Source organism: Ambystoma mexicanum, chromosome 2p, assembly GCF_040938575.1.
Source record: "Ambystoma mexicanum isolate Mex_15411 chromosome 2p, UKY_AmexF1_1, whole genome shotgun sequence".
In the NCBI taxonomy this organism is placed as follows: Eukaryota; Metazoa; Chordata; class Amphibia; order Caudata; family Ambystomatidae; genus Ambystoma; species Ambystoma mexicanum.
The window spans coordinates 301989838-302017159 of NC_090923.1; the positions used below are offsets into that span (position 1 = coordinate 301989838).

Here is a 27322-nt window from a genome sequence, read left to right on the forward strand (position 1 = left end):
CAGTAAATGTTGCATCGGAGGAGAGAACTTTGTAGGTCAGAGGAAGAAAGGGAATTTCGAGGAGGTAAACTTGTATTTATAATAAAGTGGAAGATGGAGAGTTTGGGGTGGAAGGAGGAGTGGAGATTGAGGCAAAGATGATGGATAGATCCGAGGGAGAAGGAGCGATGGATACATTAGAGGTAGAGAGTTGAGAGGAGATGAGAATAATATGTGCGTAATGTGCGCATGAAACAAACAGCAGGATCCCATTTGCCAGAATGGATCCCTGCAGGGAAATGTGAGATGCCTGTGGTTCTTGATGGGACATAGACAGTTTGCGCAGTCATGCGCAGACACTAGTTCCGACAAACAGGGATCCTGGCGAAATCATGAGAAATGTAAACCATTGGTGATGTTCCCAGAATGCATGTAACGCAGAGCTGCAAAGGACACTACCGATGGAGAGTGGGGCTAGGAGACTGGATTGCGGTGGCTCCTGCTTCAAGTTATAATAACTGCTGGTCTTTCCTCTCCTCTATCTCTACCTGTGGTGTCCCGCAGGGGTCTAACCTCTCTCCCTGGCTGTTCAACCAATACCTGCCACTTCTTGCCCTCCATATTGCCGCACTCTGCCCCAACTTCCAGTGCTATGAGGATGACACTTCGCTCATTTTCAGGCTACCCTCAGCCACCTCTTTTACCTCTCTCATCTCTGACTGTCTGTCCGCCATCCAGGAGTGGTGTGCCGCCAATGATTTTTGCCTTAATGCCAGTAAAACAGAGATTCTCCTCATCAGCAAACCTGCTCCCTCCTTTCCTGTCACTCTCTGGCCGGCCTCTCCTGGCCCTCTTCCTGCTCCCACCTGGGAGGCTAAAAACCTTGGGGTCATTTTCGACTCCACACACTCCTTCTCTCTCCTCACATCTCTGACTTCTCCAAGAAGTCACACTACTAGCTGCACCTCCTCAGAGGTATTCTTCCTTTCCTCTCCTTCCCCCAGAAGCTTACTGTCTCCAGAGCTCTGGTTCTCTCTAGGCTGGACTAGTGCAACGGCCTCTTTCTAAATCTGTCTGCTTCTACTCTCCACCCTCTGCAACTCATCCAGAACAGGACTACGAGACTTGTCCTTGGCCTTAAGTCCAGGCATCGGATCTCTCCAGGACTGAAATCTATGCAATGGCTCCCAGTGGCTGCAAGGATTAAGTTCAAAACCCTCTGCATTGACCACAAGGCCTTCTGGAGCCTCAATACCTTCAACTCTCGCTTCCTTCTCGAGCTCTTTGCTCATCCGCCTCCAACTCCCTCAGGGTCAGTCGCTTCTCCAAGCAACAGGTTGGTGGTAGATCCCTTTCTTCCTGCGGGGCCTCCCTCTGGAACAGCCTCCCTGAAACTTAAGGAGAATCATCTGCGGTTCTGGTAGCACCTCAAACCCTTTCTCTTTGCTTCTGCTTTTTCTCCTCTCCCCTGTTGACTTCCTGGCTGATACTGGTTACCTGGCCATCCTCTAATAATGGGCCCAGGTCCCCTCCCCTGCCAGTCGCACACCTGCACTGCCTTCCTGGCAACCCAAGCACTTGGGGACTGTTTTCTGTATCCCTTCAGTCCCACTACCAGCACTTGACACCTGATGTCTGCACTTACCCTTGCACTTGGCACCTGCTCGCCATACTTTTTCTTATTGTTCATTTATTCTATTATCCCATGTACTGCACTGTCCCCTGCCACCCTTGCACTTTCCTCCTTCCCTCTTCCCATGCACTTGCGCAATCTGAATGACACCTGGCCTAGTAGGATCGCTGTTGGTCTTCACACCGTTCCCCCTCCCTTGCCTCGTCGCGCCTTGAAACACTTGTTTATATGCGTGTTATAAATGCCATATAATATCATATCAATCTTGTTTTTCCATTTCCTGAAAGAGCTTCATTACAGATAGGTTCGAGAATCAACATTAAGTAATAAGGTTAGCGTCAAGAACACCATACTATTCATGCAACCCCCAAGAATAATCTTAACACTGTGTTCATATTTAAGAACAGTACTAGGGATACACACTACGGGTGTTGACTCTATGAAACTATGGGTGTGGTGCAATATGAACACTTGGAGGAAGCTTTTAATTTGTTGTCACCCCAAACATTGCCAGCCGTACAGATTTAACCATTGATTTAGGTGGATAACCAAATACGACTTCTTATTTCATGTTTTTCGTTAATCCCTTATTCTATAAATGCCGGGTCAAAGTAAAACGTCCATTGGTGCATCACTTCACTAGCTTTCAATTTACCTGGTATTTGCGCCACCCAATCTTGATTTTTGTGAAAGTGTGCAAAACATTCAGGCAAGCATAGTAGATGAGTTGCTAGAGGGTTTTCAGTGCTTTATGCCCTATTTCGTGTCCACAGTGAGAAGGCAAAGAGCCTCCTTAAAGACCTGCAAAGCCAGGGATAGGGATTTCATCAGAGGATACTGGTATAACGCACTCGGATTCCTGGCTCTCAGACTACATCTCCCAGATCAGGGCCAGACCACGGACTCTAGGGTGGGTTCTGCAGCTCCCAACTTGTACTGTCTCTGGGCAGTTCACAGGCCTTGTGAAATTACCCTGTTAGGCAGGCTTTCCTGAGCTGCAAAGTCACATTGAGCAAAGGAAAACTATTCTAGCCCAGTACAGAGCATTTTCACAATCAATTGTAACTGGTGGTATTGCGTCGGATGGCCCACTTGTAGAGATGATTTAAGCCGTATCCAGTTATAATTTCGGGAAAAAAGTTTCTAAACATAAAACTTTCGAATACAAAGTTTCGAGAAAAAAATTTCGAATGCATTTTTTTTTAATGTTAAAGGGTTTAGTTTAGTTTTGTATAGTAAAATAAGTGTTTTAAAAAAACAAACAGGGGTTTGGGGGGGAGCCCCCCATTTAAAAAAAAAAGAAAAATGCATTCGAATTTTTCTTCTTCGATGCTTTGTTCTTTGCTTATCAGTACTTCACTGCCCTGGGCCCACCTATAAGCAAAACTTAACAGCCTCAAGGATACAGTGTCCAACCACTACTTTGACAATATCAGGGACAAAGTTCTCTGCTTGATCTTAATGGTGGGGTCACCAAAGATGCAGAGTACAACAACAATCCAAGTGATGCTGGGCCTGGAGAAGATTCCCTGAAGTCACAATGCCAAGCATGGGAGGATGGGGTTCATCACATTGCCACCTTAGAAGTTCCTGTCCCGCCGCGGGACTAGATGAAGAACAGTCCCAAAGTGCCTCTACCTTTACTCTACCTGTGCAGGTGCAAAACCTACCTGGGTGAAGAGAGGGGGCTACAATAGGAAACTCAATCACCACACAATCTCTCTGCACTCATACACCCAAGACTGGTTAGGTTAAAGGAGTGCAACCAGAGGTCAGTGTAGAAAGAATCGGTCATGCAGAGACAAAAGTTCAGCCCGTGGCTCAAATTGGGCCTGGCTAGGGATGGTTTCATGCTTGTCCCCCAAGGAGAATATACAAATTAAGACAGACACTAGGTTATATAAATAAAATACTTTTAGTGTGTGTGGGTGTTTAATTACCTGCACTAAGCCATCCAACACAGGACTGGACCTCCTCTTCCTCAGAATAGACTAGACAGGGAGAGATGATACCAAAGGAAAAAACGTTAAAGAAAAGAAGCAAGACAGAAAGGCAGTTCTCTGCAGGGCCGGCTCCCCCGCGCCCAAAGAGCCTAAAGGCAATTTTCTGCTGGACGGTGTGTGCGGGACAACCCAGTAACATCTGTGGGCTCAGTCTGCATACCAGGAGCAACCCAGGCACCTGTGTTGATTTGGGGACGTTCAGCCCACCCCGGGGCTAAACTTGACAGGCCCAATCATTAAAACCGCTGGGCCATATACGTGCGTGGCTGGGGGAGAAGGTACCGCCCCATCTAGTCTAAACAGAGAAAAGTGGCCATTGCTCCCCATCAGCACGCCTCAGGTCTCCCTTGCTACCCCTTTATTAAAGTCAAGCTCCTGGTCAGTGGCCAGCACCATGTGGATCTTTGCTTAGTGGTGAAGATGAATCCTGGACCTCCGGGACGCCGGCTGGAGCTCCAAAAGAAGAGCCCCCGAGCCCAGCATCCCCCCAAAGATGAGAAGATGGGGCATGGCGCTAGGTATCTAGTGCGCCCAAGTGTGGCGGTTAGTGATGACATGGTCCCAATAGCAATGGGGGTGCTGCCTGAAGAGGAAATGGCTGTGCGCTGTGGAGGTAATCTTGGGCAGCTCCCCAGGGCATGGGGTGCCCAGAAGATTAAAAAGGGCTGCAGAAGTGGTGCTGTATGTGGCTGGTCACCCTACGGGTCGTCCAAAGACAGTTTGTGTGTGCTGGGCCACGCAGTGGGATCGGGTGACCAGATTGGCAAATAGTGCAACACCAGAAGAGCAAAACAGAGGGCAAGGTTATATAAAACAGCCCTATTTGCATCAGGGGGGAGAACCTCGCATCCACAATCAGGAACAGCACCTTTAGTTACTGTAAAGGGGTGGCTGACTGCAGCAGTCACCCCTATGTAATATATGTTAAATGTGTGCCAATTAAAATTTATAGTCAAGTACATTTTTATAGTAATAGTTATGCAATATATTTATTATGAGCGATGGGGAATGTTTATGATTAAGTAGGGAATGTATATAGTGATAAGTATTGTGTCTTGTATGCAAGTAAGGAAAGAACCGATTGTGTATACCCTGGTGTGAGACAGGAGGGAAGTGGCTGCCATCAGGCCCATCCTATGGGTCCGCTTCTGATCCCTCCACGGATGGGTGGGCTGGGGGGTGCTAGAGAGCTCACGACCGAGATGGCGCTGTCTGTGTGAGCTCTCCGTATACTGGCAGAAGAGGAGGATAAACTCTGACCCTTTGGGGCCAAAAAAAGCAGAAGCCAGGCGGGAAGAGCTGCGGGAGCCCCGAGGCAGCAGTGGAAGGGGTCTGGGCGATCGGCGCGGCTGCTGGGAATCTGTTGAGCGGCTGGCGGGCCAGGACTGGCGGCGCAGCTCGGGACTGCCACAGCCTGAGTGCTTGTGCGCCGTTGGGTCAGCTGAGACTGCAGGACAGTGAGGCTGCTGCGGAGAGGAGGCGAGGAGGAGGCGATTGCCAGCAGGGTCGGCAGAGAATATCGGCGGGCCGGAGCGAGACGCAGCCGGAGCCTGGGCGCAGGCTGTACTCGCCCCGGCGGTGAGGAGGAGGACCACCGCAGAGCTGGGGAGAAGCGCCCCCGCCCCCTGGAATTGAAGTCCGCCATCTGCGGGCCCGGTGTGGGGCTCCAAGGCACTGATCTCTTTGTCTGCGGAGGAGCAGCGGAGGGCTGGACAGCCCTGAGCCGGTGAGTCGGAGGGAGTGAGGAGGCCTCCTGCACGGGTGACAGCAGCCATCAAGAAGCCCGTGGCAGCAGTGAAGAACCTAGCGGAAGGGGGGTCATGGCGGGAGGGCTCGCTATTCCAGGAACACCAATAGCAGTAAAGGAGCATAGACCCCCTGCACACGGCCACACAGCCCCTTTGGGCCCAGAAGCTAACCATACTTGGGGAGTGACAGTCTGCCTTAACTAATGGTAGTGGATTGTGTGCTGGAGGCCTGCTGATGCGGATAGTACAACACTTGGAAGGGGTTTGGGGCAGGCAGACGCTAGAGGCCGTCTGAAGCTAAGGGGCACTGCGGCTGACTACACCCGGGGGAAGGATATTAAGCTTCAATTAATGGAAATAAACGGTGTGCTGGAGTCCTACTACGAAGACTATTATAACAGCCTCAAGGGGGTTGGGTCAGGCAGACACTAGCGGCCCTCCAAAGTGAGGGGGGGGCTCAAGGACATAGTGGATTCACGACAGTGGGCAGGAAAGAGGGCGGACAAAGTTCCATTCTACGCGCCCCGTGCACGAGCTGGCCTGCAGCCTGGAACAGGAGGCCTGAGGGGCTACATCAGACTAGTGGTGGCAGGCTGGTGCTGTAAGACAAGAGCCAGGAAGAAAATGTTGGCTGAGTGGAGCTGAGGAGACTGGCTACATAGGTGCAGAGGGGTTGGAAGGAGTGCGGGTGAGCTGATTGGATTCAGGGCCCATTTGGCTGAATTTGTGGTCGGGGCTCCAGGCCAATTCCAAGGAGTGGGCACGGTTGGATGGACCTGGGCTCCGGAAGAGTGCATGGCGGACGGCAATCTGGAAGACTTTGATGGTGAAGGGTGGTAAGAAACAAACTCGATAGTCGTTCACACACAAGGAGGGGCATAGGAGGGATAGAGAAGCACCCGAGTCTGGGTCCGATCCAGCTAAAATGGCACAGGCAGTGCACCTCGCAGAAACATCAAAGGGCTTGAGTGAGGAACCCCCTTCATCAGAATTTATTATGATCCTGGCGGAGGTGCGGTCTGGGTTTGCCGCTATTAACTCTAAATAAGATGGGCTGACGTACAAGGTGGACAGGATGCAGGAAAGGATTGACAAGAAAAGCATCAGAACCTCGGAGGTGGAGTCAAGAGTAGGAGTGCTAGAAGACACAAGTAATGAAACGGCCCAGGCTGTACAAGAACTGAGAAGAGAGGTGAAGGCCATTAGGGATAAAAATTAAGATCTCGAAGCAAGATCACGCAGGAACAATATAAGAGTGGTCAGGTATTTTCCAGAATCCGTTCTCCAGCAGACCACAGAGGTGTTTATGGAGATCTTTATCAAAGAATTACTGCAAGGGCCGGCTTTGTCCTCACAATTCTTAGTAGAGAGAGCACACAGCATAACGCAGGTTGCGCCTAGGTCCGGTCAAAATCCGTGACCTGTCATAGTTAAGGTACTTAATTACCACGATCGTGATGCTATACTTAGAAGGGCTAGGGAGCTTGGTGACCTCATGTATGAGAACTGTAGGATTTCCTTCTACCCTGATTTCACACCGACGGTCCAGAGGGCCCGTATGCCGTTTGCAGCTGTGAAGAGAAGGCTGCGTGAAAAGGGCTTGCAGTATTCCATGCAGTACCCCTCCAAACACAGGGTGTAGCATAATGGGATAGCTCATTTTTTCACAGATGTGTCGGCTGCACACAAATTTATTGAGAACCTGCTGAATTGATATGACAAGTGACTAAGAGATGGACCGTTCAGTTACGCTTGAGAAGATGTGACACCCAGCGTACCCAAGTCAAGGGGAGGTCAACGAGAAGCGGGCTCAATCGGAACTTCCGCCCCAGAGGGTCATGCTGGAGTATAGCTAGATATGTACCTAGTCAGTCCTGCGGCATGAATGAATGTTTTATTCCCTTTTTATTTTTTAGATAGTTCTCCTCTGCTGTTAAAGTGCGGTAGGCCGCTTGGGAAGTGGTGTCTGGCGCCCCCGGGCAGTGGCCCATGCTATTGTTTGTGTTGGGTTATTGGGGGAGGGGGTTGATCACTGCAGGTTGGTGGAGGGCAACGTGGGCAGGGGGGTGGAGGGAAGTGGGCTGGTGTGAATGAGGGGAGCACAAACTGCCCGGGTTGGGGTTTATGAAAATGGTTCACATCACATCGGGAGGACCATGATGCATGACCGGGCGCGGCCACCTGGACAAGTTATATTGGCACTCGTCTCTGCCCTCATCTGAGTTATGGTGTATAGGGTAATGAGCTGGAATGTGCAGGACCTGAATTACCCGCGGAAAGCCAGGAAAGTAGTGCAGTACTGCGAGAGACATGGTGCTAAGATCGTATTGTTGCAAGAAACACATCTTAAGGGGCGGGGGACTGAAGCGGTTGCTAGAGGGTGGGGCAAATGCAAGTAATTTACCACATATTCTGCATACTCGGCAGGGGTGATGACTCTGGTACACAAATCGCTGGATTCAGGGTTAGCGGGACCGATATAGATCCAGCTGGAAGGAATGTTATAGTCTCAGGGTGTATGGGCCAATCATAATTAACACTGGTTAACATATATGGTCCTAATTTGGACGATCCAGGCTTTTTTGAGGGTCTTCTGGAGAAATGCCTAAAGTATTGTGATACATATGTTCTGTGGGCAGGAGATTTAAAGGTTATCTTGGACCCTGGGCTGGACACAACAGGGGACAGAAAGATGCGCACGAGGGCGGCTGAAGCGGTGCTGGGACCTGTGGAGATTGTTACACTGGAGGATGTATGGAGGGTGCTGCATCCGGAAGTGGCAGCCTTTTCGCATCACTCCACTGCAAACAACACGTTAACCAGAATAGATTATATATTGCGCCCACTTTATTCATTGCACAGAAGGATGTGAGATGTTACCAAGGACTTTGTCAGACCACTTCCCGGTATTGGGGACAGTGCGTTTGGGGAAGCCGCTTCCCCGTCCTAGGTGGAGGTTTAAACCAGCAGCCTTGCTAGATATAGCCTTTAAAAGTGACATACACAGCTTGATTTAACATTATTTCCTGGAAAATGAAGGCTTGGGGCAGAGTAAGGGAATGATCTGGGAGGAGTTTAAAGTGGTGCTTAGAGGTGGGGGTTTGTCTGCAGAGCTTGGGGTGCTGAGGACAATACAGAGAGAGCTCAATGCGGTGGAGTTTGAGATAAAGCAGTGGGAGGGGGAGAGACTGTACTAGCCAAGCTGAAGGAAGGGTTGGACAAGCTTAGAGCGCTAGCGGACCGGGAGGTGCAGTACTTTGTGCAACCTGGGCCCCTAAGTATGGAGAGGAAGGGAGGTCAGGCAGATACATTGCGGCTCTGGTCAGAGGAGAGCGGGGATTTGGGGAAATAACTGCTGTGCAGTCAAGCCAGGGGTAGGTCCTAGTGAAACCAAGTGAGATAGCGTGGGAGTTTTGCAGGTTTTACGAATCCCTGCATGCCACGAGGGGTACACCTTCGGGTACTGAATTGAGGGACTATATCGAGGGTGCAGCACTCCCCAGATTTGACGTGGAGGCAGTGGAGTCCCTTGCCCGGCCCATATCGGTAGAGGATGTGTTGGGAGCGATAAAAGCCCTACCCACCACGAAGGTGCCAGGAACAGATGGCATATCGGCCAATTTTATAAAGAATGGGGATCGACGGTGGCTAGTCACATGGTGGGGATGTGGGAAGTGGGGATGAGTAGGGGTCTACTCCAACCTACGCTTCGGGAAGCTTTTATTACGCTGATTCCAAAGCCAGGCAAGGACTCACTCGATTGCTCGTCGTATCGTCCAATATCTCTGATAAACCTCGCCACAAAGATTTTTGCTAAGGTTTTGGCAGATTGCCTCCTGCCGTATGTTTCGCAGGTAGTTCACCAGGACCAGTCTGGGTTTATTCCTGGAAGGTCCACATCCTTAAACCTCAGGAGCGTCTTCACAATCTTAGTGCAAATAGACCCGGGGACGCAGGCAGTAACGGCGCCGTTAGATGTGGAGAAGGCATTCGCCTCTGTTGAATGGGAGTACTTGTTCGAGGTGTTGGCGTGGGAGGGGACCTCTCCATATTATATGCAGGCCGTGAAGCTGCTGTATTCGGGATGTAGAGGTCAGATAAATACAGGCGGAATGTGGTCGGACCTGTTCTTTCTTGGGATGGGGACAAGGCAGGGGTGCCCGCTCTCCCCATTACTTTTTGCATTGGCCATAGAAGTGCTGGCGGGCAGACTCCGGAAGCTGCATGGACACAGAGGACTGGGTATGGGTGGGCCGAGAGAGCTAATCTCACTGTATGCAGATGATGCAATTATTTATATTAGAAATCCTGAGGTTAACCTTAAGCCCCTCACACAGGAAGTGTCTGAGTTCGGGGGATTCTCTGGACTCCGCCTGAATCGAGCTAAGTCTTCCCTGTTCCCGCTGAATGAGGTGACCATTCCTCCAACTAGTATGGAGGGCTTTGGGTGGGAGCAGGACACGGTTACATACCTGGGGGTGGTAATTGGTAGTAACGCCCAGTCCCTGCTGAATAAGAAGCATGGGGAGTATTTAAGGTCATTGAGAGCAAAGTTAGATAGATGGTGCAAGCTCCCACTCACACTTATGAGCTGAGTGGCCATTGCTAAAATGGTGGTTATCCCCAAGCTTTTGTATATGTTCTTAAATATACCGGTCTGGCTGCGGAAAGGTTACTTTCGCAAGGTGAAATCTTAACTGATACGGCAAGCTTGGCATCCAAAAGCCCCACGAATAGGCTGGGAGACTTTGACGCAGACATGGGAGAGGGGGGGGGGGAAATCGGAGCCCCGGATGTCGAGGCTTATTTCTTGGTGGCCCAGCTGTCTTTTGCGAGATTTTGGATGCAGAGAGGGCTGGGGCCCCCCCACATGTGCATATTGAAAGAGGCTCAGTGCATCCTTGTTCGCTGGTGGCACTATTGATCTCGGGGACAGTAGCTGACAAATGTAGATTTGATCCCGTAGCATGTACGGTGCACCCTTGGAGGCGAGCTATGAAAAGGATAGGAGTTGAACACCCGTTTGACCCGGGCATCCGGTTATGGCAGATCGAGGTCCTGGCACCCACATGTGATATGTCCATTGTAGGGGAGTGCGGAGGGGCGGGGAATCGAACAATTGGAGGATATGTATCCTGAAGGGAAGTTTGTGTCTCAAGAGGAGTTTGGGGACATGATGTGCAAGGGCCCTCAACTTACATTACAGTACTACAGGATAAGGGGTGCCTTTAAAGAATGGTCGCTGGTTTTCCCTGATATCCCCAAGACTACACCTCTGCTGCATAATATACGCATCCCTTTGGGGTGCAGCGGGGTGATCTCGACAATAAACAAGATGATTCTAGCAGAAACGCACAAATTTCGCCCCCCAAGCAAAGGGCATTGGTAACAAGACAGCGGGGTCACTGTAGGGGACAAGCAGTGGGAGAGAATATGTGGCACAATGCACACTGGGGCGTTCAGTTCAAGGTTGCAATTGATTCAATTTAAGACCCGTCATAGGGTCTACATTTCGCCGGTGCGTGTGCATAAATTCGATGCAACAAAGCCTGCTATATGCCCGAGGTGTAGGGTGGATCCGGCGGATATGATTCATATGCTATGGGGGTGCATTGCGCTGCGCTCTTTCTGGGAGGGTGTGTTCGGTACCATGACGGAAATCGTGGGGCAGGATGTCCCGTGCACGGTGCTATGTGGCATGTTGGGGTGTTAGCATCTTGTATGATAGTAGCTAGTAGATGCATCCTCATGAAATGGACACATGCCTCCCCTCTGGAGGCAAAGGGGTGGCTATAGGACCTTATCCGGTTGAGTGACACTGATAAAAACTACGCTGCCCTGTGTGGGCCGCAGAACAGACCTAAAGATATCTGGGGTCCATTGACAGTGTATTTGATGGCGAGGGATGTGGATCTGGAATGAAGGGGGGGATGGGATGTGGGGGCACGTTCACTCACCCTGAAGTTGTAAGCACGAGGAGAAGGACTATAATAAGGTTTGCCACGTGTGCCCTGAGGCTTGCACGTTATTGTATGTTTTTAACTTGCTGTTGTGTTTGTATATTCCTGATGTAAATGTGATATGGTCTGATGTGGAGATGTGAATCAATTAATAAAGGGATGTTTAAAAAAAAAAAAGGATGGGTGGGCTGACTGGGCAGATCCCTTTAGAATGAACTCGCATCAGGTGAATCTAGAAGACCATATTCTCTGCAGTTGGTGGCATGGGTTGGGGCCACCAGAGAAACAACCAGAAAGCACACCAGGCACCACGTTTGTCCCTGTGCAGGTGCAAAGGATCTGGGACTCCGCACGTGCAGGAGACACCGAGATCTTATCCGAACACCAGCGAAAGGAGAAGCTGGCATCAATGTGCATGCACACAGAGTTTCATTGCACACCACTTGTGAGGAGACTCCAGCCCAAGCAGACTCATCGCTCCAAGCTCTCCTGAATTTCTTTGGGCAAGCCAGCGTGGGGCCAGGACGCGCAGCTCGAAACATCCAGGCCTCATTTCAATACAAGATAAGTACACAGCACAGCGCTGAACGTCCCCAGTGACCTAATTGTGGATCTTCGAGTAGCGATCCGATTCCTCATGGCGCAGTGAGAGAGACACAGCGATCAAGCCGCACAGTTAAAATGATATGCAACCATGCTATAGATGTCAGAAGCGTATCACTGACAAAGCCCGAGTATGTTTTTCCTTATTTAGACATATGACAGATTTACAGTCACAGAAGCCCAAAGCGGAGCACTGCATGCCACATTGCTGCATGCCACATTGGTCAGAATGCACAACCAAAGCAAAGTATTGTGTTCTAATCGCACGTGCATGTTTCTTTGCTAAAATAAATACTAATTACATGGGGTAGTGTGTGAAGGTGACGGGGCATGAAGTAATGCAAAACCAGTCAGCAGTGGGATTTGAAGGGCTGGTGAGTTGTACCTATGTCACATGGTTCATGGATTCTGTGATGTTCATGAGGCAGAAAGATTGCATGGGTGTGCAACAAGTGAGTGATTGACCAACTCAAGGCAGCAAAGAAGTCAAGGAGCATACCTTCCTTAACTCCCCCTGCCCAACCTCTTCCTAACTCCTCTACCCGGTTACCCTATAACACTCAGGGGAGTTGCTAGGTCTGGAAAAGACCCGGGGCTAAACTGATGTCGGAACGGTTAGGACTGGGGGCTAGCTAGTCTTTTGGCTGTAGCTCCTGAGATTCTATCCGGGGCTACAACCAAAAGATCAGGGGCTACAGCCCCCTGAGCAACGCCCCTGATCACACTCTACCCCATCCAACCAGCAGACCGTAACCTTCATTCCCTGTGGAGCTCGCAAACCCCTGTGTATATAAGCACGAGGGTCAAGACTGCCATGTGAGGTAGGTGTATGTGTTACCTCTGCGCAGCTGGAGCTTCTAGCCTGACGGTTATTAGTGGTTGGAAAGCTTAATGGAAAAGGTGAAAAAAAGTTTTTTTCATAAATAAAGATGGGTCCTTTTAGGGATCCCTAAAAATCCTTAGTGTCAGTGACACACTGGAGTAAAGTAAGGACTGAGCATAGCCCATCACCAGCTTAACAGCAATTTTATTGCAGGTGCAGTGCTCCTCCTTATTCAGCTGGCCTGGGGGGGATGGGTGTGGTGTGGTGTGGTTTGGTTCCAGGGAGACTGTCCCTGGTCTCGGGTGAGGGAAGTGTAAATCCTTAACCCTGGCTGGACCAGAAAAACACGGGCTACACTAGTCAACCCAAGAGGGAAGAAATGCATGAGAAGGCGGTGATGGGAGAAGCAAAGAAGCAGGTACCGGGGATTCCTAAGAGATGTCAGCAAGGCAGTGGTCGAAGTGTACGAAAATAAGTAGTGGAACTATGTTCACTGCTGGCCTGCACCAACTCCTCACAAACCCCATCACTACGCCCCCTCCTAGACACAATACAAACCCCCAATCAAATGCACCCGCTGTTTTACGTGAACTTTCAGTGCAGCACACTTAAAGTTCAAGTTTCAACTTCTTCATACACATTTATTTTTAAACAAAACCATTCCCGGAACGGTTTCAATTTTAAAATAAAAGTATAGGAACAGTAAAACTTAATTAAAAAAAGTAGAGGAGCACCGTTCCCAACCACTCCCGCTCACTTCGACCACTGCAGCAAGGGGTGGGAAAGAGGAGTAGTAGTTGAGAAGAGGTGAAGAAGAGGTGGGGATTGAACAGCTGAGAAGAGTGAATGAACCACATGGTTCATGGTAACTCAACACTTACGGGGAACATAAGTAAGGTGGGAGGAGGAATGAGAAGGTGGCAAACTGCAAGGCATTGCCAGACATGTGAAAACTGCTATAGAAAGAGCAAAAATGGATAGGCACATAGGTCTAAGCTTCATCCTAGATACCAAGGAAGTTTGGGCTGGTGAGCCAGGACTTTGAGGGAGAGAGGCAGTGAGAACACCAGAAGGAAATCCCTTAGGCAGTCGAGTGTGGCAACTTGCTTTCCATTCGCTTTGGACCAGAGTTTAATACCAGGTCCAGCATGAATCCCTCTACAGAACAAACATCAGGCTCCAATGCAGACTTGAGACCCACAAGGACAAGCCATCTCAGCCTAACATCGCCAAGGAAGCTATGAATACTAGAAAGTGGAACTTTAATGAAAGACAGACTGACTGGCAGGGATCCCGACAAGCCATGACAGTAATTTTGAGCGACATTTTGTTTGCTTTTCTGTATGATTTGATCAAGCTGCACCCATTCACCAAATCTGTTTTGTTACGTTAAGCTGCTGAGAAAAATCAGGGTGCAGGTTTAAGAAGAACTTGAGTTTGCATCTTAAACACTTTAGAACCTCCACAAGGAACACTAACATTTAGATATACTGAGATCTGACCACATCTTGGTGAAAGTAGTAATTGTATGTACACTCTATCTATGACAATTGATTTGGCTGCCCTTGTAAAAATCCCAATAGAAATAGCTGTTGGAAATTACACTTGGCTCAACGACCCTGCCTTGCACAGTTTTTCTATCTTTTGCCGACCACTTCTGCCTCCACAAACCTTCTCTCATCAACCCTTGTTCTTCACTTATGTTCAGGTGTTGGAGCTGGTGGTGTTTAACAAGCATCAGACACAAACATTTTATATCTCTACAGCTGATTCAGCAATTTGACACAGCTTCCTCAATTATACTGTCTTGTGGTAGGACCCATGCTGCACTGCAGGTGGTACATTATTGCAGGAGAAGCAATTTTATGTCAGCGTTCCCCTAAACCTAAAAGCAAGTAAGCATATCTGGCCTATGCCTGCCCACATACTTAAGATAGAATATGATGCCTAAAAGCTAGATGTGAAGTGCTTGGGACTATATGCAAATAAGTGCTTTGAGTAAGCAGGTAACACTGTCAAGTGTTAAACGCTGAAAGGTAACCGGAATGAGTTTGCTTTACCTTTGCAAAATAACCTGCAGCGAGGTATGTGCTTTAAGAGTATATTCTTTATTCTTCATTTTGCTCTGCATAGAATTATAACGTTTAGGGTGAACCAGTAACTAGAAGAGAGAAAAAAAACATTTATTTTTTTATTCATTCCAAAAGGGATTTTAAAGTAGCTCTCAAGAGAAGCTATGTAATGTGGCCTTGTCCATTATACAGGGAAAAAACAAGTTGTTGGTGATCGCAGAATGATGACACTTAATCACCCAACATCTTTCTGGGCACACAATAAGTGCATGGCCTTAAGATACACAAGGCGTCTTGCCACGTAACTCCAGACAGAGTAGGCAGTTACATTTCAATCAGAAAGATATGCCATCTAAAATTGCCAATTGTTTAACAAACTTTAAGTTATTGACCAAGTTGTAAGATTGGGGGTGTAATAGTTAAATGTCGTTATACTTCATATCTTAAAGGACAGGGTTTCCAAGTTCCGGCTTCATGGGATTGCATAAGGAATACCAGTCTCAGAGGGATGTCCATCATATGGCTTGCAAGTCGATTACTGGGGGGGGAAGAGGGTTCCATCAAAAAAGTATATAAAAATGGTAGGCAAGCCTTCTTTAGATAGACTGGCAAGCTGACCAATTGGCAAGCTGACTGATTGACCGGCTGACCAACTGAGGAAGCAGTCTCAAGATCATGTCACACTTTGACAGGCCCCATCTATTGACCGGGAATGTGCTGAATTCAGAAGCAGACATTTAATACTTTTATTTCCGGGGGTTTTGATACCCTTGAATTGAAAACGCTCTAACCGTTCATTCTGCTTTCACTATTGCTATTGTATTACATTCTGGAATTGTAATACAGCATTGCCTGTTTGAATTTGAACACCCTGGTATTTTTTCCTTACATTTCATATTTGTATAATAGCTTGCATTATTGCATTTATTTAGTACACTCTTGAAATCGAGTAGTATTTACAATTGGTTATTTTTCATACCTTTAGGTTTTTGCAAAGAAAGAATGATTATTTCATTATTTTTGCATTTGCATTACAAGATGGCACTTCTCTAGAATTGACAGAAAGAAACAGTCTTGGATCAGTTCAACTTTGAACAGGTAGCAAACAGCATTTTGCAGGTATGCTGGTGACGGAATTTGGTATTGTTTGATTTTGGCATTTCTAAGAGAAATTGTACCTTGCCCATTGGGGGACCAGTTATTGGTTGTTGAAGATTTGATTTAAAAAGTGTTTTACTTTCACCATCTGCTCATAATAGAAATGTGAACTGTGCCCTATACGCTGTGAAGGGATTGGTCAAGATAGGTTACATTGTTACTTAAAGTTGCGAGTGGACATATTAGTATTTGTATAATAAAATGTATTCACACATATTAGTAATCACTGCATTCATTTGAATCCATATTCATTTTTGAAAACTTTATGCCAATATGCTATGCCATTCATTCGGGTTTGCTCTGCTCTTAAACAAGCAAATGTACTTATGGAGGTATCACTTTAAGGGTCCTGTGGCAGGACTCATTCAGGGTTGAATCAATGTGCTAATATGATGGGTGAAGGAGCAGCGCTTACAATTGAGTTCCATGAGGTAATACTAAATCCACAAACCCACATTTCTCTTAATCATATAGGCACAGAAGGTGGGGGGGGGGGCGGAACTTTTCTTAGGCACAGTGGGGACGTCTACCCAGCTTCTAAGTCACGGGTCACAGCCCTGTGCTGCTTGTCACATTTGAAGGGTGTTAGGTTCCTCCTGCTCAATCACAGGTGGGGGACTCTCCTCGTAGGAACCAGCATTTCATAACTAGCTAGGTAATTCCAACGGCATACGCGACAATACAAACCCCCACCTTGCTGCCATCTGCCACCAAGTATACAAATATTTCCTTAGTTTTGCCTATGGAATTGCAAAAATAGCAACAAATCTGTTCACAAATGCATGTCATTTCAGAGCCTAACTGCACTTGCATTTGCATGGCAGAGTAACTAGGCGCACACTTTGGTAGCATTTCTTACTCAACTAATCCACAGTCTTCGAATCATTGCCAAGAGTTCATGAGGAGCAGATGAAAGAGATTCAGGCAATCTGTCCCCACTACTTGGGCCTTACAGCAGACACTGAAAGGTGTAGAAGTTCATAATTTTTCATTATCAGAAGAAATTGATTTATCATGAACTGTGGCTGTACTAGAATCCCCCTCACCCCCTCTATTCTAGTTTGAAAACAGACCTCTTCCAGATTATGGTCTCCATTTGCCATCAGGGGAAAACCTGATGTGAACTCTAAATTCAAGTTGTCTGTAGTAGATTTGAGGCCTTTCACCTGAAAACCTCTGTTTGACTGTACTATTATTTACTTGTGTGCAGAGGTGGACTGGGAAACAAATGCCATTTTTGATTCCCAGTCCACCTCAAAGTGGCCCCATATTGCACAGCATGAGCAAGCTCAAACCCCTCTATGTAGGGTTTGGGGGGATTCTACCGCAACATTTGGAAAAATGGGCACAAATAGAACAGTTTAAAGCACATTTGTCCCTGTATAGCGATTACAAAATAGTAAAAATTTAAAAAAAGCGGGCAGAACATGTGTTAAGAGAGCAAGCAACATATTTTACAGCACTCTGTTGCATTTTATTGCCATACTTGTGCTTTATAAAAAGCACAAATTAAAATACTGGAAGCGTTATAACAAATGCCTCCTTAAAAAGTATTTGGGGTTATGAGGAGAGATTGAATTAAGGGGTGGGGTGTACGGGAGAGAGTGTAAGAGCACAAAACCAGCGTACCAACACAAAAGTGGCTCATGGTGCCGCCAGAGTTCCTGTAGTTTAGTCCAGCACTGCATGTGCGATGTTTACCATCAACTTCAGGGAAAAGAAAAGCCATACTACTCCCGGAAGCAATTATTGCTGGTAGTAGAGTGAATTGCGTGGAAGGCATGTTCTCTAGTGCAACCAGGTGGACAGGTAGAAACTTCAGTGAGTTTCAATTTGTCAGTGTGTTTCAGGTAACTGACATTCACAAGGCCCAAACATTTGGATTAACCCTGGCGTTCTGAACAACGTTTTCCATTGAGGTATATGATATTTGATGAAAACTGGTATGTCTGACTGAGAAACAGAAATTGGCATATGGATCAGTAGTCTTTTTGCACATTGATATTTATATCGGCCATAGGATGGAATATTTGAGATGGAAAACTCAGCCACAAAACTAGGCACAGAAATGGCCACCTGGCGGTTGAGGAAGGGGGATAGGGGGAGTGCAGATAGAAAAATGTAAAAAGCAACTGTTTAAAGCATGAACACATGTTCACCAAGCAAGATAATTTGTGTCATGGGGTTCAAGAAAGCCAGCCCTTATGGGAGGTGGACCATGTAGTGACAAGGCCCAAATGAGAAAACCCAATGGACGAGCGGTTACTTCTCCCATCCCAGGGGTAAAACATTGACTCAGTCGTCGTGCTTGGAGAGAATGTCAATCCACAGCTCCATTACCAACTGTAGTAACTAGAGAGGTATCACTACATTTCGAAGGCACTGCATATGGAGTCTGTATGGTAGTAAAAGATTATTGTTCTACTTGAATCTCCTAATTTTCGGTTTCCTAACTGGACAAAGGGAATTCTGCTTTTTAAGAGATTTCATACTGGAAGCACTTGGTGCTTGGATTTATCTCACTTTTTTTCCACAGGAACCAAGTCAGCACTTCAGACCCAAAGCATAGGCTACAGAAAACTTATTGGTTGGAAATTAGGAAGCGGCAGCCTAATCCCATCACACTTTTCAAGGGTATAAACCCTGCAAAGAACATCACCGGGGTGAGATTTGTGATCCTTACAATAAAGATAAGAACTAAAATAACAAAAAATTCTGGTCAAAAGAGAAATATATAATGCATTCGCTAAAACGCCTTGCTGGGCATGGTAGCTGGTTCACCTTTGGCACCCATTTTACAGCATTTCTCTACAAGGTACATCTGTCCCGGTAAATGCCTACGATACAAGTTAATCCCCAAGCGGTTAAACTCCCATTCTTCAGGGAGAGCTGGGAGAATGTCAATGCTGTTTCGGATAGACCACGACTGAGAAAAACCCTCAAAGAAAGAAGCATAGTAAAACGACTGGAATCAAAGATGCATTTGCATTGTCCTCATCCTGGAGATGATTTATGGAACTACATAAAAAGGAAGAGACCCGGCCCCAACCCTTCAAGAACTTCAGGAGCCACAAAAGTGTAGCTCAGTTCAAAAAGTCCTACCTAAAAGATTTAAACACACATAACTCATTCAAGTAAAGCACTATTCTTCACATGCTGACATCATGACCACAGAACTTATGTTTAATAACACAAAGCCAAACAAACGCTTCTTAAGATCCCATGACAAGCTGATCGGATCTAATGGCTATAAGAAGGGGTCTCCAATGTTTGGCTCTCCAGATGTTTTCCACTACATCTGCCTTAGCCAGCATAGTAAATTGTGTGAGATCATGGGAATCATAGTCCAAAACATCTGGGGAGCCAAGGGACGCATAGCCCTGGGCTATATTTTTTCCATTTCAGGTCTTAGGCATATCAGACACACACCATATCTCAAAATGCATGACTGCAAATAACAAACCACAGTGAAGGTAAGGAAGGAACAAGTTACTTACCTGTAACTGTTGTTCTCCAGCATGGGTCTGGCATGGATTCAAATGCTCATGAATATTCCCTGTCGTCAGGCTGGGAATCCTCGGTAAAGAAAAAATCAGTATCAGTTTCGTTTCTGATCTTTCTTTCTTAGTAGTAACCAATCACTGATCTCTGGGTCATACTGCCCCCAGCCAATGACTGCCCTCTCCCTAAGCCCCGCCTCTGGCAGCCATCCTCAGATTTGGTAGCATGCCAAGTGACAGTATGACCAAGTGAAGAGCCGCAGAGGGGTAGGTGGGAGGGCTCGCATGTGAATCCATGCCAGACCCATGCTGGAGAACAACAGTTACAGGTAAGTAACTTGTTCCTTCTCCAGCATGGGGTCTGGCATGGATTCACATGCTCATGAATATAAGAATACATAGCAGTACACAAATGCACAACCACGGGAGGTGGCAAAAGGCTCAACATTAAGCATTACATAAACTCAACATTAAGCAACTCCTACCTCCTCACCAGGCCCACCTTCAGGAGAACAGGTTGCGCAGCACTGCTTGGCCGACTCTGGACTCCTCCCTGGAATCCCGGTCGATGCAGTAGAATCTCGTGAAGGTGTGCGTCGACCTCCACGTAGCAGCCCTGCAGATGTCCAGCAGGGGCACACCAGACAAGAATGCCATAGTAGCAGCGATCGCTCTGGTCGAATGGGCTCTCGGACGGCCGGGCAACGGTTGGTTGGCCAACCGATGACAGTGCATGATGCAGCCGGAGAGCCATCTGGAAATGGAAGCCTTCGAGAGAGCCTTCCCTTCGTTCACAGGTCCAAAGTTTACAAACAGCTGTGATGTCTTCCGAAAACTCTTCGTTCGGTCCACGTAGAACTTAAGCGCTCTAGCTAGATCCAGCGAGTGCAAAGTCCTCTCGGCCGGCGACGAAGGCGACGGAAAGAAAACTGGCAACACCAAGGGCTCGTTAAGATGGAAGTCCGACGGCACCTTGGGCATGAAAGAGGGGTGCGTCCTCAGCACCACCCACGTAACGTGAAAAGTCAAGTATGGAGGCTTGCAGGATAGGGCCTGAATCTCTCCCACGCCTTGTGCAGAGGTGATGGCCACAAGGAACACAGTCTTCCACGACAGGAACTTCAACAGAGCCGAACGCAAAGGCTCGAATGGTGGCCCCATGAGCATGGTCAGCACCACGTTGAGCTCCCACGCCGGGACTGGAGCCTTCACCGGCGGGAACGATCGGAACAGTCCCTTCATAAATTCCTTCACCAGTCGATAAGACCACAAGGACGGCTGTCCTGCAGTTCTGGTGTATCGGGAGATCGCTGCCAGATGTATCTTGATGGAAGCGTGAGCTAATCCAGCTTTGGCCAGCGACAGTAGGTATGGTAGCACTTGAGGTGCCTCAATCCGTAGAGGGTTGATCTTCTGTGCATGGCACCAGACAGAGAACCTCTTCCACTTATGTCCGTAGCACTTGAGAGTTGAGGACGCCCTGGCCTTTGCAAGAACCACCCTGGCCTTTGCAAGAACCTCTCTGCAGTCAGCCGGGATATCGTACCCTCCAAACTCTAGTGCTCCAGGAGCCAGGCCTGCAAGTTCAGCGACTCCGGGTTGTGATGAAGAATGGTGCTTCCCTCTCTGGAGAGAAGATCTGAGTCCGTCGATAGCTTGACTGGTGGGGACGCTGAGAATTCCAGAAGGTCCAGGAACCAGATCTGTCTCGGCCACGCCGGTGCGACGAGGATCATCCTGCACTGGGACCTCTGGGGCTGGCTGCAGCGGCAACGGAAGAAACGCATACAGGAACAGACCGTGCCAGGGGAACGAGAAAGCATCGCCCATGCTCCTCGGTTGGGGAAACCTGCTGGCGAACCTCCGGCACTTGGAGTTCGTCGCCGTCGCGAACAGGTCGATCTGGGGTTTGCCCCATTGTTGGAAGAGCCGATCCACTTGATCCTGGCGTAGTTCCCACCCGTGGCACGAACGCAGCTCCCTGCTGAGTGAGTTGGCGATGGTGTTTTTTTATTCCTGCCAGATGGAAGGGAACCAGAAACATCCCCTGGGCGACGGCCCAGTGCCACAGATCCTGGGCCTCCTTGGATAGGGCTGGGGATCTGGTGCCTCCCTGCTTCCGGATGTAGAACATCGTGGTGGTGTTGTCGGTGAAGATCCTCACGACCTTGCCCTTGAGGGACGGGAGGAACGACTTGAGCGCCCAGAACACGGCGCGGAGCTCCAAGATGTTGATGTGGAGAGACCTCTCCTTCGGGAGCCAAAGGCCTCTAAAGTGGAGATACCCGGTGTGCGCATCCCATCCCTCCAGGGAGGCGTCCGTCGTCGCCGTCTCCTGATGTGCCGGGGTCTGGAAGTCCGTGCCCACCGTGAGGTGTGCACGTGTGCCCCACCACTGACTCACCCGACGGAAAACCTTGTTGAGCGTGATCTTGTCTTCGAAGCTGCCCGCCGATTGCATCCAGTGGGCATCGAGGAACTCCTGTAGAGGAGGCATCCGTAGCCTGCACAGGCGCACCAGATAGATGCATGAGGACATCATTCCGAGGAGGGACTTAATATCTCACCCTGGCCACGTCCGTGGCCAGCAGGCGCTGCACCTTGCCTAAGATGGCCTTCGTCCTTTGCTCCGACGGAGACGCCAATCGTACCACTGTATCGAGCTTCGCTCCCAGAAACAGTGCCACCTGCGACGGAATCAAATGGGATTTCGGGTAGTTGATGGAGAAGCCCCGCTCCATGAGTAAGTGGACGGTCTTCGCCGTGTGCTCGACGGCGAGTTCTCTTGTCCTTGCATGGATGAGCCAGTCGTCCATGTAGGGGTAGACGTGGATCCCCCTGCAGGCGCAGCCGCGCCGCCACTGGTGATAGGCACTTGGTGAACACCCTGGGTGCCGACTTCAATCCGAATGGCAGAGCTCTGAATTGGTAGTGGCGTCCTTGGACTACGAATCTGAGGAACCTTCAGTGTCCTTTTAGGATGGGGATGTGGAAGTAAGTATCCTCCAAGTTCAACGACGATAGGAAGTCGCCCTCCTCCAGCTGTCCCAGCACGTGCTGGAGAGTGACCATCCTGAACTTCTGTGCCTTGATGTATTTGTTCAACCGACGTAGGTCTAGGATGGGGCGCCAACCACCTGTCTTCTTTCTGATGAGGAAGTATCTTGAGTATACTCCGGAGCCCCAGAGCCTCTTGGGGACGAGCTCGACGTGATTTTCCTTCCTGGCCATGGGAGGAATGCGGGGACACTTCTTTCAGAATTCGAGAGTGTGCCCGTGGGCCAGGGCATCCAGCACCCAACGATCGGTGGAGATGGACTCCCACACGCTGACAAACTTTTCCAGCCGGACTCCCACCGGGGTGCTTCGGTGGGGGCCCGACGCTACGGCCGGTTCAATCTTGCTTGGAGCGGCCTTGCCACCTTGGCCTCCTTGGCAACGATGCCAAGATCCTCCTTGCTTGCCGCAACCTCTGTAAGTCTCCTGGGACGAGGAGCGGACCGCCTGGCGGTACGTAGAGGGGCCACCGCCTGATCCCTTGGAGGCCCCCTATCTGCCTCTGGCACTCCGAAACGGCCGTCGTTGCTGAAGGACTCCCAGGGCTCGGGCCGTCTCTGTGTCGGCCTTGATGGCCTGCAGCAACTCATCCACCGTTTTCCCAAACAGGTTGTTGCCGTCGAACGGCATGTCCAAAACCCTGGTCTGCACGTCCTGACGGAAGTCTGTCGCCTTGAGCCAGCCTCGTCGTCGAAGGCAAACACCGTTGCCTAACTGGCGAAACCCGGTGTCGGCAATGTCCGTTGCCACCGTTATGGCGTGGTCCGACACCACCTCACCTTCCTGCAGAATCTCCAGGGCCTCCGCCCTCTTGTCCTCTGGTAGGAAGTCCAGTAGGGGAGCTATCTTGTACCATAACTCCCTGTCATAATGGGCCACAATCACTAAGGAGTTGGCTGCCTTAATTGTCGTCGCAGCCGACGAGATGACCCGTCGCCCCATGGCGTCCAATTTCTTAACCTCGCCATCCGGTGGGGAAGTAGAGGCTGAGGCTGTCGCCCCCGCCGTCTTCTTCTTGGCCGCCGCTGAGACGACCGAATCCGGCGTAGGTTGAGCCCTGAGGCACAAAAGGGCGGCGTTGGGGACCCGGTACTTCTTCTCGTACCTGTCCCTCTTGGTAGGCGTCGTGGACGGGTTCTTCAGGATCGCAAGTTCCTCGTCCAGGATATCGTCGAGTAACGGTACCGCGAGGACCGTCTTTCTCTTGGGCTGTCGCCGTTGATAGAGAAAACCCTCCTCCTTCTGTTCCTCAGGGCAGAGCTGGAAGAGCTCGGATGCCCTGGCGATCATGGCGTGAAAGGAGCCAATTTCGTCGGGCGGGAAAGCCCAAGAGAGTGGTGATGGAAGATTTGTCCCGTCGTCACCACCGTCGTCATCCGTCCCCGTCGTCGTATCCATCGCCGTGTCATCCCTGGGGTCCGGTAAGGGGGGTGAGGGCTCCACGGGTCGTGGGGGCATGAAGGGCGGGGAGGGATGAACTCTCCTCCGCTTGTTTGGAGGGCTTCCCTACAGGCCTGGTTCTGGATCGTCCACCGGTATTCGTGGTAATCTCGTCCTCATCTCTGTGCATAAGGTTTGGATTGCCATCAAAATGGCCACTGAGTTGCCCTGAGGCTCAGGCAATGGCTGCTCCTTCACTGGGGCCTCGTCGGCGCCACCGTCGCTTTCTTCTACCACCTCTTCGAGATCCCTCCCGTGGGATCGTACCTTCTCGAACCTCTCGTTGAGGTTCTTCACGGTTTCCACCAGCTCCTCCTCAGAGGCTGAATCCGTGTCCGTAATGGCCAACGCCCCCCACCTCTTTTTCCAGCGGGGTCTTAACGGGGGTCTTGTCGATGGGCTGGAAAGAGGATTCCCTCTGCGGTGGCAGGGAAACTCTGGCGCCCAAGATCGCCTCCACTGGTGTAGCCTCCTCAGGCTTCGCCAGGGCCGCCGCGACTCCCTCGATAGAGGCCTTGGCCGGGTGAATCAAGGCCTTCGACACCTTTGGTGCGCTTGAGGCCTTCACTTTGTGGGGAGGGTCACCGCCTCGCTCCCCCTCGGCCGAATCCTTCGAGATCGACCACGGCCTCTCCAGAAGCTTACCCGGGTTCTCGGATTTCCTCTTCCCCGAACCAAAGCGTTGGCTCGTGGTTGATGGTGCCCGGGAATGCGCGCCCTGCCTGGCAGCCGAAGAGCCTGACTGTTCAGGGCTCCCGTTGCCTGCGGATTTGCGGTGCTTAGCCTTCTGTTGGGCCCCCGTCGCCGGGCCGCCCTCACAGGACTTAGAAGACTGCTCGGACCTTTTCTTCTTCTCACCTGCTGGGCCCTTCTCCAGCCAGCTGGTGAGGCGGGTACGATGATCCCTCATGGTCCATTCCGATAGGTTCTTGCAGAACGCACAGTCCTTCTCCACGTGCGTTTTGTCCTCATGAAGGCAGTAGAGACATCTCGAATGCTCGTCCTCCATGAAACATTCTGTAGCCCGCATCCAGGGCAGTTCCTGAACAGCTTGGATCCGGGCGTCGAGCTTCCCTTGTCCTGGGCCATGTCCGTGGTAGGCCTCAGATCTTCTGGAATCCTCCAAGAAGCGTAACTCGACTAAAACTTCACCCTCGAGGGGCGTAGAAAATTACGAAACTGGTCTCCGTTGATCGGAAGTAGAACGGTGGAGCTTGAGGCTCGATTTAACCAAAAAATGAGAAAATCTCTTTGAAAAAAGCGCAAAAACGCAGTAAAGGCTCGAGAGCTATAGCATGAGGACTCCCAACACTTGAACGTGTGGTAAAAATCTGAGGATGGCTGCTAGGGGAGGGGCTTAGGGAGAGGGCAGTCATTGGCTGGGGGCAGTATAACCCAGAGACCAGTGATTGGTTACTACTAGGAAAGACAGATCAGAAACGAAACTGATACTGATTTTTTCTTTACCGAGGATTCCCAGCCTGACGACGGGGAATATATTCATGAGCATGTGAATCCATGCCAGACCCCATGCTGGAGAATGAGGGGAACACTTTATGATGAGCCCGCTGTGTAGTAGCAGACAGGCCAGGTGCAAAACCTCAATGAGGACACAGACTGTATGGAATGTAAGTAATGACAGTTCTCCTCCGGTCTATTGGGTGAAGGTAAGGTGGAAAGGGCACCCTCTGTTTTCTATTGCACTCCACTTCCGACTGGTGAAAAGAATTTTTGGGGTACATCCTTGATTCCGATTCACAACATATACTACTGAAAATTCTTGACTAAAGTGAACTCCACAATAGACGTAAAGAAGCTGCACTCTTAGATGGGTGGTACTCAGAGGATACAGGACATACCATCATCCCTACAAAGCTAGGTAGCCTTGAAGTGCCCTCACAATGTGCCAGAATGGGCTTTGCATAGAAGTAAACTTTCATTTTCTGATTTTTGTGGTCTTACACGCCTTGCCTGACTGGGGAAGATGCAAAAGTCTGAAGGCTGAAAGGGGTAATTTGGCAGTGACCGCTCCAGTTTATCATGCTTCTTGAAACTTTCATTGTGGAATTGGGCAGTCCAAACTTTGGTTGCATGACTCCAGGACAGCTGCTGTTGTGTTTTGCCACATGTGGGATTCCTTGCCCCGCTGTGTGGACAGGAAGCTTTGTCTTCATGTGGGGATGTCTTGCAGAGTGTGCAACAAACCATGCTCATGCCTCCATAACCCAGTACATATTGTGATGGGCTATATAAAGCTGAAGGAGTCCTGTGAACAGGGATTTGAGAGTGGTGTACCTTTAATTCCATACACCCCTCTCTTCTGAATACATGCTATGACCTGCAGAGCATGTGGGGGATCCAGGTGGTTCTGTGATGTGCAACACATGAGGCTAGGGATGGGGTGGAGGCCCTGGATATTCCTGATGGACTAGCACTGCAGGGCAGATCTTTCCTGTCCGTCATGACTTTAAGAACCCATACTTAAGCCTCACCAGTGCCTTTGTTACAGTGACCCACCAGTAACAGGAACGCTCTCTCGAACTACCTTGAAGTGGTAGTGATTTCGGGAAAGGGAAAATGCTTGTAGCACCCGATCAGTATCTTTGATCTAACTCTCAATCACACAGGTGGCTCGTTATACTAAGAAATAGGAGACATTACTTCTAAAGAAAGGCCTGGCTATAGGCTAAAACAAACATTCTTATGGATGATCAGTTAAATTGCACACCCAGATATTTCATACAACCTACTACCTACTACTCTCAATGGCCTTACTCTGGGAATAACCCATTTCTTTTAGCTAAACAGTTAAAAGGTTGTGGAACTATTACAGTTCATCTCTCCTCCTAAGATCATGCCACCGTTTCCTTTAAGATTCGGCTAGGGAAGACAGTCTATAGCAAGTTTGAAGTTAAGAGAAACACATTAGTAGAGACTCTGTCCATGGGTGCGAAGTAGATGAGCCCCCCCCAAAGCTTACTATGTCAACAATAGCATAAGGCACACGCCTCTGTGAGTCGTATGAGATACAATGAAGATAGTTCTTACAGGCAAAGTCACAGAGCTCTCTTCCATATCCAAAAGACTTAAGAGCCTCACCATATCTGTACTCCAGTCCCAACTGGTAGAACTAGAAACTCTTCACAAAAGCATGAGGGGGGACAGTTCGGCTCTTGCTGTGATGTGTTTCTTGAAAATGTAACTTAACAAAATGGATAGAGCACTTTTGAATGCCAAACAATGCTTTTTAGAGTTTGGCAACAAACGTAGATTCCAGCCAAATTACAAGCCAAACAAAGCTTTTATCCAATGTGATTATTTAGGAACTAAACAAGACCAGAGATTT

At 49.2% G+C, this 27322-nt stretch overlaps 1 protein-coding gene across 11 annotated transcripts in view; it reads right to left on the reverse strand.

Moving 5' to 3' along the window:
- WNK2 (WNK lysine deficient protein kinase 2) overlaps positions 1–27322 on the reverse strand; it is a 1473871-nt gene that overhangs the window by 120492 nt on the left and 1326057 nt on the right. For 5 of the 11 annotated variants that reach the window (XM_069643592.1, XM_069643590.1, XM_069643588.1 and 2 more), the window contains one exon: positions 3553–3603. The exons of the other annotated variants lie outside the window; for them this stretch is intronic. In XM_069643592.1, the coding sequence (XP_069499693.1) occupies positions 3553–3603 (51 nt within the window). The remainder of the gene's footprint in view (positions 1–3552; positions 3604–27322) is intronic. 11 annotated transcript variants of the gene reach the window in all.